Source organism: Agelaius tricolor, unplaced genomic scaffold, assembly GCF_023055355.1.
Source record: "Agelaius tricolor isolate 1412-34295 unplaced genomic scaffold, bAgeTri1.0.p SCAF_4, whole genome shotgun sequence".
In the NCBI taxonomy this organism is placed as follows: Eukaryota; Metazoa; Chordata; class Aves; order Passeriformes; family Icteridae; genus Agelaius; species Agelaius tricolor.
The window spans coordinates 49,039,327-49,051,631 of record NW_027269264.1 but is presented as its reverse complement, the minus strand read 5'-3'; the positions used below and the strand labels follow the sequence as shown (position 1 = coordinate 49,051,631).

Sequence of the window (12,305 nt, the reverse complement as noted above, 5' to 3'; positions counted from 1 at the left end):
GCAAACCATGCATTGCATTAAGGATCTCAACATCATCATACATTTCCCTGGTGCTTGTCACAATCATAGTGAAGGACAGTAAATTTATAATCCAACCAAAAAGGTTATTTATCTCCTCTAGGTCTTCTTAAGAGTTTTTGACTAATTCTGAGGAAGATGTAGGTTTTGGTAAAGTTACTCTGCCTTCAGTGTGGCAGATGATGGAAACACCCATGGGTGGGTTTATTTCAGATCTTTCCATTTGACAATGATTCTCTGTGCTTCTGTTTTAGTTCCAGCAAACATCCGAGCACGCTCTGTTCTCTTGCTCGGTGGTGGATGTGTTCACCCAGCTCAACCAGAGCTTTGAGATCATTAAGAAGCTGGAGTGCCCAGACCCTGTCATTGTTGCCCACTACAACAGGAGGTTTGCAAAGGTAATACCCTCAGCATCCAGATGTTTATCTTTTCTTAAGGTGCTGTAAGACAGTAGGTTTTTTTTTTTTTTTCTGCTTCCTGGAGTTCTTCTGCAGTGGTAGAGGACAAGTAACAGTGCTCATGTTTTTTCTTCACAGACTATTGGAAAAGTGCTGATGCAGTATGCTGACATACTCTCCAAGAGCTTTGAGTCCTACTGTTCCAAGGAGAAACTGGTGAGTTATGCTGAGCTTCCCTTTTCCCTCAAAGAATCATGTAATTGTCCTGATGAAACCAGACTCACATTGCACCTGACTATGGTGATGGTGTAAATATTTTCAGTGTTGTTTTTTATCATCATCTGGATGCTTCTGAAGTTTGAATTCTGGCTTGGACCTAAAATAAAAACAGGTCCTGAAGATGATACACAAGGTTTGGAGGCTGTCGGGTCCCCTCGAAATTAACTTCCACACTGCCTGTGTTGTGTGATTAAAAAAAACAGAAGTGGGCACAATTGCTCTGTAGGTCTGGTACTTAGAGAGGTCTGTTCATCTGGGTATTTTGCAAATAGGAACTGACCATACCATTTCAAGCTGGAAAAAAATGAATTTTTTTAAAATTATTTTTTAAAATACATGTGAGTGCTGAAATCTCTGCATGAAGTGCCTCCTATGTAACTCTCAGATCTGGTGGTACTTGGGAAAGGGAGTTGAGGCACAAAGTCTCCCACTGGTGACAGTGTGTTGGCATCCTGAGCAATCATCTGCTTTTGTCCCTTCAGCCTTGCATCCTGATGAACAACATCCAACAACTGCGGGTGCAGCTGGAGAAGATGTTTGAAGCCATGGGTGGTAAAGAGGTAAGAGAGTTCAGAATCCGAGTGTTATCCTCATTCCTCCTGCACTGTTGTTGCTGGGTTGTTTGCATCATATTGGTTCTTGAAGACTGCAGTCATGAGGAGAGCCTTGGGACACCTGGCACCTGTAAGTGTGGGGAGACAGCCATGACTGAAGGCTTCCCAACGAAATCTGTCATCAAATGCTGGAACAAACATTTTGGAGCACAGAATAGCATAGAAAAGGAAAGATTGGCTATTGTGCTCCCATGGGCGTGGCTGGTGGAGTCTCAGTACTGTGGGCATTGAATAATTTTAGATGTCATATAAATGTGGGACAGTGCCTTTAGCATGAAATGTCCAGTATGTAATACATTACAGACATGCAAATGAGTTCTCTGCTCATGTTTTGAGGGATAGTCGCATGTGTCCATTTGTTATGAGATGGTAATTTTTACAGAAATAATATTTTACTCCTCCAGGTCACTGTTTTTGTTCTGCTGTAATATATGTATTTTTTTTTCTCTTCTTTTTTCATTGCTTTTCAAGATTCAGGAAGATGAAGAAAAGCCTGCTGATGCTGATGTTAGGAAAAATTATTTTCAAGTGCATTTTCTTTGGTTGTGTTGTGATAGAATCTGTGCTATGACCTGTACGCCAAGAGAAAAGTCAGCTTTGCTGATGGACAGCTCAGTTTTTGCCTGTTTTGCTTTTCTAAGTCTTGCTTGTGCTCAGTGGCAGAATTCTGTGAAGTGGCAAAAATCTCAACAAAGAGATTTACCCCATGAGGCAAGGAAAACTGCTGTCATTCTTTCACATGTCACCTCAATAATCCTAATTTCTGAGTCCTGCATCAAGAACTAGCATTATATGCTTCCTGCTGTAATAGCAGCAGTAGCTAAATACTCATTTTTGGGAAATAATAAACTTGTGATGAAATGTTTATGAAGTGGCCTATTAAAGTTTAGTGCCTGTGCATATAATTTCCTTTAAGGAATCAGTTTGCTACTATTTTCTGTAGTGGTAGCCATTAAGTAGGCTTTCTCTATGTTTAAAATTGAAAATATCCCTTGATACTGTATTAAATAAATGGAGTAAAAAGGTGTTTCTTGAGGTTATTGGCTACTGTCCCTAGACTAAGTCCCTTCTCTGCATTCTACCCTTTAAAACCTTCCACTGGAGGTGTAAGTAAGGTAAAAAAAGGAGTAATGAACCCACTATTTCCCCTGTACCTTGGAATCAAAAGACTGGAAGGGGAGAGAAACCCAGACAGTGAAGAGTAAAACAGGAAGAAATGTGGCAAACACAGTAAGAAGCTGTGGGGTTTTTGTTTTGTTTTGTTTTTTTCATTTTCTTTTCAAATGGTGCTTATTGCACTTCATAGGGCTGCCACTGATCACCAGATATAAATTGTGTTGTGTTAGGTGCCTGCACTATCTGCTGTCCCCGGGGGTTTCCTGCTTGGTGACTGTGTAGTACATTGCTTCTTGACTCAAAAACTGCCAGGTTCTCTGTTTTGCTAGAGTAAACAAGGTCTTGTCCTGGTTTGCATCTAGTCTATTGGCTGCAGATTGAACCTGACAATTGGGTAACAATAGGTGAGATAACAGTTTTGACAATGGAACTGACTGGAAATGCATCTCTGGGTTCTATCCTCCTTCAGGAAGGACAGTTCTTAATTTCTGTGGCAGATTTTTTCTATGGTCATCTGTCCATGACACAGTAGCTTGCACAAAAGTAAGCATTATCCTGACTGCTCTATCCAAAAAAACTTCCTTGGGAGAGTAAGAAACTAGCATAGTGGTATGCCCTGGTGTTCAGCTGTTAAACTTCTTGTGTTCTCAAAGGTGTTCTTGAGAGCCAGGTACCAAATATTCTGTTGTTCCTGTGGCAAGTGTGTTACTTGTGCCATGTGTGCAGCCAGACCTTCAGACTGGGTTCAGTTACTGTGTGCTTGTGGCTTCATCTGCTTCTGGTTCCCAGATCCATCTCGATCTGCAGCTGTAGCTATAGCACTGCACAATTCTGGAAAGCTCTGAAATACTGCTGCTATGTGGTGTTCTTTGCCAGTGGGTCTAGAACACACCCCTAGGGAAATTCAGGTCACTTATTCCCTTTTGGAGTGAGGGAAATGAAGGGACAGGGCTCACCTGTGGTCACCCTGCAGTGTAGTGGCATAACATGGAACACAAGTGCTTGCCCAATACTATTTATTGAGATTGGGCCCTGGATATAGTGCCTTTCTTTACATTCTCCTCCACCCGCTGCCCCCATTGAGTTATGGTACCTTTTCCCTCACTTTTCTTATTCTTTTCTGAACTGTAGTACTCAAAACAGGGCAAAAATTGCCCAGCATCTCTGAGTTTAATGTCAACATCATGTGGTCTGTGAACATTACTACTCAGAAGCAGTAAGGACAGCAGCAGAGCTTTAGAAAACTCTCTTTGGAGGGATTCCCTTGGGTCAAGGCAAATATATATAGATGTAAACAGATACGCATACACAGTGAAAACTACCTTAAATAAATTTTAGGAATTAAGATAAATGCTTTTCTTTCCCTTCTGAGCTGTATTGATCTCATGGGATCAAAACTGTTTCATCATGACTCAGGAGCATTCTCAGACATCCCAAAGGCATGTGTTGGAAAGGCAATATTTATGAAGTGGCAGATAGCATTAAAAGCATAATGAAAAGTGTGAAACTGGAGGGTGAGTCCTGGATATCTTTTGAAACCTTTTATTTCTCTGAACCATCCCCAATACAGCAGCAGAGCAGAGATTATAATTTAGGTCTCTGCTGGGATGGGCTACACACATTCAGTGGTAGTGTTTGCCTGAACTTGACCCCATTTATTTAATTATTCATACTTTACCTAATAAAACCTAACGTGACTTGCATTTTCTACCCAGCTCTGTGGTTTTCCATCAGACTTCAGCCTGCAGTCCATAATTTTGCTTAGCTTTTCATGAGTAATGAACTCATGGCAGTGAAATTAAAAGGTGCTGTACTGCACTGCACACTGCTGGAGTCTAGATGTAGTGTGAAAGACTGGTTTAAAACATTTCTACACCTTTTTTCCACAAGGGAAGCATGTGAGCTGAGTATCAGAGACAAGCACTGCCTAAGGAACCCAAGAAATTAGCTGCTGAGCAGCAGCATATTGTCATCATGCAATTTTCATGCCTTTGGCTTCAAACTAATCTTCACAATTAAAGCTTCAGGAAACTCTCCTCTTAATGCTTTGCCAGGGTGAGCCCACATTTTAAATCCTAAGTTCACCACCTGAATAACAAATTGCAGGACAGCTTAGAAACAGCCAAGACTTACATAGAAATATGCTCAAAGGATTTGAGATATCTGGTGTTTGCTCCTCTTTAGCATCCCACATGCCATAGCTAAGGCTGTCCTAGTGTTTGAGAAGTTGGCAGCTATTGTTCGGATTCAGTGCTCCATGTTTCTTACTCTTGAATCCTGCAGGAAAGTGGGGAGATGCCTGAAAATTCAGTGCATGTCCTTAAAGGGGAGTTGGATCTGCTGAGCTCCCAGGGGCTGGTGGAGGGAGGCAGACCAAAAATCAGCAGCTTCAAACTGGAGGCAGATGAACTCCATAACTTGCTAAAGCTAAAATATGTTAGCAGGGCATAATTCTTCAGCTGCTGATATGCCAGATCAGACCTGATGATTTCATAAAGTCTCTGCCTTTTATAGATACGAATTGATTAACATCTTTAGCTTTCTAGGAGGCAAGAGTCATGTCTCTCCACCTACATCACTGACAGAGAAGCCTTCCAGTTCTGGCCACTCACACTTCACCAGTGTGTGTGGAAACCAAAGAAGAACTAGTTCCATCTCCTGGAAAATTTGGAAGCCCATCACTGCAAATTCTTAGGCTCCGGTGTTCTTTTTCATGCATGAGGAAAGGATGAGAAGATTATCCTAAATTCAAGTTGATAGCACTTCTGTATAAATGCCACCATTCAGATGAGCAGAGGACTTGAGGTTACACTTCTAAATGGGTTCAGATGAGACTCTGAAGCCCAGATTATCTCAAAAGCCAAGTCCCAAATATTTCCAGAAAATTAACGGAGACTTGATTTCTTCCCTGAAGTTTAAATATGGGATTAGCTTTTCCCTCTTGCACCTCAGTTTTCAGCATCACACATTTAGCCTCAGACACAGAACTGTAGCTATGCCAGCCATTATTTCTACTGGAACTGAAACATTTGCTCAGAGATCAGAAGCCACCTCACTGTGGCTACTGGCCCATGTTTTGCACAGAGAACTTTTCATTCTTCCTCTGAATTATCTCTCATATACCCACAGAATGGAGATCATAAGCTCTGAGAGAAAGGGTGTGGATGTGACATGTGTCAGTGACCCAGCTGCCTAATCCTCTTTTCTGCTATACCAGCCAGATTTATCATGCAGTCCAAGTACATTTCCTGCTATCAGTGATAGCTGATATGCTTAAAATTCATTGACTGAGCAGCAACAGCAACACTGTTGTGGGTTCATTTAAGCACTCTTATCAGTGCTTCACCACATTGGCCAAGTTTGCAGTTAATACCACATGCTGCAGTACTCAGTAACTGACATGTGATTTATGTGTGGGAAACAGCAATACACACCTACCAGCACCTTCCTAATGAACTTATATCACACTCAGATAATTCCCCAGACTTTGCTTTTGAGCCAAAGCAGGCCAGTGCCTAAGCATTAACCATCAGTAATGTGTTATGCAGAGTCCTTGCTCCCTAGAAGCAGTTGCTCAGAAAACAAAAGCTTTTCTAGCATGACAGGGAACTTTGTGGATGCTGAATCAGAATGCTTACTACCAGGGTTTGGCTTCCTGAGGATGAGGCTGGGCACCTAAAAGTTAGATGTGGGCAGCTGTCTTGCCAGTTGTACCCAGAGAGCTGTGTGTGAGCTCGTGTTCTGGAGCAGTGAGAGTTCTTTACCACAGATAATGGAGCTCGTCCCCTTGGCAAAGCATTGTGTCAGCTGTCTCTTCTGCAGTACTGGGACAACAATGCATTTGCTATGAGGATGATCAGTTTGCAGTGAAATACAACAGTGAGGGGAAAGCTTAGAGGTAGCCAGGGAGCTCTCCAGGCCACCTCACAGGAAAATAAATCATTGATTGTGCAGTTCATGAACCAGGGCAACAAGTTGTTGATCCTGACCTCAAACATCATCTAGGCTCTGCATCTGATAGCTTATAAAGAAGTAGAAGTGAATAGTGAAGAATAATTGTCTTGTGCTAAATTCTTCTGGCTTTTTTTTTTCCCCTGACTGGAAAAGCAGTTAATTGAAATGTTTTGATGAATCATGAACTGGTCCTAACTCAAATCTGTCAGAAATGGCTGAAATCAGAGGGCAATTCAGTGCCATTAATAGTAGAGCAAATCAGGCAGATTGTGACTCATTGTGCCTTTACGCAGTAGGAGGGAAGGATTAATGTAAGGGCAAGAGAAACCACCACCGCCAAATGCTGTTTTTATTTTGTTACCTACAAGCTTTGCTAGAATGAATGCTGATTGTCATGACATTAGCTTCCTTCTGCCGTCAGAGCAAGAGTGTTACAAAGATGATAGGAAAAGAAATTTACTTTAATAAGGGAAAAATAATCAGAGGCAGCAATGCCTAAAGTTACAATGCCTAAGTAATCATCATTTGCTTGATTGTTGGTTCTTACTTTAATTACTTTTAAAATTCTGATCCAGAAGTTTCATTAGCACAGGTTCAAATGCATAATAGAGTCAATTTTCCATGCCAGCTTACAACAGGAAAATGAGCAGATCAGATTCCAAATCCCCTAAGGCTCGGCTTTCTCTGACAGATGCTGAAGCAATATGAAGAGGGCTTCAGCACTGATTTTAGAGGTGGGAACTCCTGTCGCGTTCAAATCCTGTATAGATGGATATACCATAAAAGTCTAAACTGATTTTTAACCATGGTACTGGTACCTGGCTCATTACATTCCTAAAGAGATGCTCTGCCTAGGAGGAAGCTTTTTGTTTTACAAACGTCTTGCTTGCCTACACAGGCAAATCTGTTTTACAAGTTACTTTTTATGAGCAAATGATGCCAAAGCATTCATCCTGTGTTGCTAAGTGTACACACAGGTATGTTGCTCAGAAGTGGCTCGTTTGAGGCTGGAGGGGTGATGGCTGGAGGGGAGCTGGAATACAAGACTCTGCAAATCATGTTCAATTTAAAAACAGGTGGCTTTGCACTGATAAGAATGGAGGAAGCACTTCCTTACAGAACCTGCCAAGATGTCAACAGCATTCATGTAGTGCTTGGGGAACTTATTTTTTGTTTTCCTCCAAACACTTGTGTAGTACAAAAAGCTCTGTCTGGTTCCATGTGCGGATAGAGCTATGTTTGCTCAATACCAGTAGCTGAGATTATACTTTCCAAAAATGATCAACAAAAGTGCACAACAGCTCCTGCCATGATATTGTGGCCAGGTTTTCAAAATAGCTGGGGTCCAACCTTCTGAAAGCAGTGACTGAGTCAATCTTCAGTTAAAATACTTGATGGCAGGAAGGAAGGTGAAATAGCTTCTTTCAAGATCATACATGGAGAATTGCACAAGTAGTAACAGCCAGTCTGCAGAGCCCTGTGTCCTTCTAGACTCAGAGGGGTGACATGACCTGTGAGCCCAGGGCAAAGCACAGCACTTGATGGATTCTCAGCCCTAGTACACTCTTGGCCACAGGGAGTTCACATTCCCTTTCTTCCTCAACTTCACAAACATCAGGAAGGATATTGAAAGGTTATGGGAGCCTGGGGAAATTACTTGCTGCTTTTTAGGCAAATATCTGCTGACTGTTTCACAGCTTCTGTAGCAGCAGCAACACGCAGTGGAGGAGAGCATCCTACCTGGGAGAGTCCAGTGGGGATAGTTCACCTGCTTATTAAGTGTAGCCCCAACAGTGAAGAGAAGCACTGCAGAGGACAGTGGACTGCCCTCTGTGTTCAAACTTAAATGCTTTTTTTTTCATCCACAGTTGGATGCAGAAGCAAGTGACCATCTCAAAGAGCTCCAGGTGAAGCTGAACAATGTTTTGGATGAGCTCAGTGCAGTGTTTGGTAACAGGTCAGTACTACAAAGTCCTTGTCTTTGAAGCATTCCTTTATTTCATCTAATCTCATTTAGTCAGGTTATGAAAGAAAAGAAACTCCTGTGAACTGCATTGTATTTTTCTTTTTTTCCTAAATTTATGGCCTTTAATATACAGAGACCATCTATAGAAGTGAGAAACATTTTTGAAGTCTTTCTCTTCCTGTATTTCTCTGCTTGGAAATGTAGCACGGAGATCTCTCAACTGTGAAATTTATTTGAATTACACAGAGTGATTTTTTTTTTCAGTAAGTAGTTCTTGTCAGTAACAGAATTTCCTGCTCCTTTACTGCTCAAAAAGCAGTTTCCAGCTTAGTGTTTATGGAGCAGCATTCTTGTTTAAACATTCTGCTCTAAATGTATGAAACAGCTGATTGATTTCTGATTGTTAAATGAATACTGGAATAAGAAGGAAGCAGGTTTAGAATCTGAGATTGACCTGTTCTAAAGCTTCTGCAAATGTTATCTAGTGTTTCAGGGAGCTGTCTTAAGCAATGCCAGAGTAATTGATGAGAAGTAAGTTTTATTGCAAATCATGTTTTTCATTTACCTGAGGATAAAATGAGCTCAACATTATAAGACTTCTGTAGTGAACTACAGAGCATGTCAGTTAAGTGAAATCTAAAATACAGAACTCCTGACTGATCTTTGAAAACAACCACTTCCCATTACAAACCCCATTCATTTCATGTTGTGCTGCATAACAGGATTAATGCAGGCATGAATGCAGTGTAGCTTGAACACAGGCTAGGCAGAGAAAATTGTACCAACTTGGCCTCATGGGGTCAACAGGTTTGCAATTCTTATGGCTAAAAAATTATAGTGGGATTTGTCAAAGACTGTTTGAATTTCACCACACAAAGCTAAGCAGGGAGATAAGTGAGCAGTTCCCATGGCCAGTGCTTCAGCAAGAAATGGAAAGACTCAAACTGTAACTGAATGGAATCAGTAAAGTTCATAATTAGGCACAGAGTGACTGAGAAATAATGATTAGGGAGGTGAATTCTTTTAATCTGAATATTGTCTCCATGGTGCCGTTGCTACAAAACAATTTGGGGACAATCTTGACATATGATAATGTGATTTAAAGAGATTATTCAGTATCAGTGTACATATCGGGTAGTGTTTTAGAGAGATGAGCCAGCCAGAGATGCAGCCAGTCAGATGTCTCAGGTGCTTAATTTATTCTTTAACAGTCTTAGAGAGTGAAAAGTAGAGCTGCAGTTCACTATACAAGCATGATCTCATAAAGGATATAAACTTAGGAGATAAGTCAGATATCCACAATAGTCTGTGCAGAGTCTGTAAACAGTTACTCTTTCACCTCTGTGCATACCTGACACTGCAGATCTTAACTCTTCTTCATCTGTGTGAGATTAGCTGTACTTGATGAGAAGGCAGCATATGTCCAGAGAGCCTCACTACCCTTGTGCTGAGAGAGGATTTCATCTGGACACAGAAGCATTTTCTACTTTGAGAGGAGATAAGTCTTGGTAGGGTTTATCCTTCATGCAAGGCTAGCTCCTGTTTGTTCTTGAAGGCTGTAGGAGTGAAGGAAGGAATTCCTGGAGGATTTAGGGAGCAGCAGGCCCCATCTGACAGCATAGGTGAAGTTGTTTTTTTTAGCTTGCTGCTGCCGAGGGCTCCTGTTAAGCTGTACATTTACACAAGCTTCACTTTCAGGTGAACCTGTTGCCACAGTAACTGATCTATTATTTTTCCTAAAATTGGCAACCATTTTCACTCATAGCACATTTTATCCATGAGGCCATTGTTATTTTCCATCCTTGACTTGGAAGGGTTTAAAGCATCTTGAAGCAAGGCCCTGCAATTGATGAAGCAATGGGAGAACTGTGGGGTGGGATTGGCCGGTGACAGAGTAGGAACTGTTAATTGCACAGGAAATTTTTTATGCTCTTTTATTTGATGTGGCTTAGGTCTCTGGTTAAGCTGACATTGCAGCCACAGCTGAGTGCTGCAGGACTCTTTCTGCTAGAAATAGGGCACATGGGAGACAGCTCTGGAATTTTTCCAATGAGAGGCAAGCTAGAATTGAGCAAGAAGGACCACAAGGCTATAGGTGGCAGAGCAGGAAAGGTGACCTGGTGGAGAAGAAAGGTGAGAGCCATGGGACGCTCACACCCAACCCATAGCTGTCCTGGTGGCTTGAACGTAGAAGTTCAGGTCATTTATGCAGATGTAAAGCTGGCTTCCAAACTTTTGTACCTCCTCTTAAATCTTTACCCTAGCTCCTAACACTGGCTTCTCTTGCTGGCTTCAAACCTCTGTGCCATTAATGGATAGTTGAATGTCACTTGTAGTGCCTGTTGTTAGTAACTGTTCTTTTAAATGTCAAAGCATTTTCCTTTATTTGCTGAATTGATTAGTTGTCAGCTCTGCTGATCTATTCATAATTTTAAATCATTGCATTATTTAATTTTGAATCTCCTCTTAGCAGGAAGAGGTGGAAAAGTAATTGTGCTTTAATACCTTGTGTGTCACTTCGTTACAGGGAGACTGCACTTTGCACAGCTGAGCCCTGCATCCCAGTTTGACACTTGGCATGGGCTGTATGGCAGTGGACTGGTTTAAGCTGGTGCCTGCCTTCAGGCTCTCTCTTTTATTTCAAAGACTTAAGCTAGGATGGGTCATAACTGGATTTCTGCTGATGGACCCCTGGGGCATGCATTGTCATTGCTCCATGTGATATTCCAGTCTCTGTGGTGGAGAAAGCAAAGGGTGCAGCAGGGTGCTTTGAACTAGGGATAACAGTGTTTCTTGAGGTCAGGAAAGGATCATTTCTTGCTGCAAGATGAATGAACAAACTCCTCTCAAATATGCTTGTGTCTCCTGTTTAGAGGTGGTCAGCTGTGTGTGGGTGGTGGGCATAAGGAACTGGAGAGCATGCCCCTTGGTACCAAATACAGTAAGGAAAAGAGCAGCAAGTCTTGTGAAAGAAAAGTGTGAGACTGAGTGAACTTGAAATCTTTTACCTTGTATTTCTGCCACTAATAGTATTGTTTTTGCCTCTCTCCTATCTGTGCAGCTTTCAGACACGGATTGATGAATGTGTCAAGCAAATGTCTGATATCCTCTGTCAAGTGAAAGGGACAGCAAATTCTGCTGCTAATGCCAGAAACACGGTTGCACAAGATGCAGATAATGTCCTGAGGCCACTGATGGACTTCCTGGATGGAAAGTAAGGGAGTGTTCAAATATATGCTACATATACAGTTCATTGGATTGGAACAAGAATGAGGCAGAGGGGAAAATAGCTCCATGTTCTTGGATTGTCACTGAGATTTCCAGTCTCCAAATTTTCAAGAAGAATTAATAGCTTTTCTTCCCATATCTGCTTCTCACAAGCCATGGATGGGCTCTTCAGCCTTCATTCAATCCAGTTATGACCCAAAGCACACTCCAGTTCTTCTTTCTACCTCTGGCAATTATAGCAATCAGCAAAACACACTGCTGATCAAGTCGTGAAAAAGACTGATTCTAAATTTTCTAGCTGTGGTTTTTTTCCTATAGGGATTTTATTGTAGCCAATTAGCAAGCATATTGCAAACAGTGCTTATGTACTTGATACATATTCTGCTCAGTACCACAGTCCTGTCAAACGTGTATTCTAGTCGTACCTGCTGCTGTTCTGACTAGCAAATAAGCTTCTGAATGATGGGACGTGAACATGGTTGATCCATTGCTTTAATTAACTGTTGCATTAGTACCATGCAGCATGATTCAGCTGGACAAGGACAGTTAAATTTCAAGCCAAGTCTTGAACTGCAAAGAGAAACAGTTTTTAATCTTTGTACAAGTTAAACTTAATGCTGATGCACATCAGTTCTTCATTTAGTAAGGGATGACCAGCAATTTTTATAATAAATGCTGCAAGAGATATGAAGTTTGACAACTTTAAAATATAGGGGGTTTAGTTGCTCTTAG

At 41.5% G+C, this 12,305-nt stretch overlaps 1 protein-coding gene across 11 annotated transcripts in view; it reads left to right on the top strand.

The window, feature by feature from the left end:
- Window positions 1–12,305, top strand: part of UNC13B (unc-13 homolog B) — a 207,986-nt gene that overhangs the window by 172,230 nt on the left and 23,451 nt on the right. For all 11 annotated transcript variants that reach the window (XM_071425664.1, XM_071425663.1, XM_071425665.1 and 8 more), the window contains 5 exons: window positions 273–416; window positions 555–632; window positions 1,178–1,255; window positions 8,248–8,336; window positions 11,407–11,559. In XM_071425664.1, coding sequence (XP_071281765.1) covers window positions 273–416; window positions 555–632; window positions 1,178–1,255; window positions 8,248–8,336; window positions 11,407–11,559 — 542 coding nt within the window. The remainder of the gene's footprint in view (window positions 1–272; window positions 417–554; window positions 633–1,177; window positions 1,256–8,247; window positions 8,337–11,406; window positions 11,560–12,305) is intronic.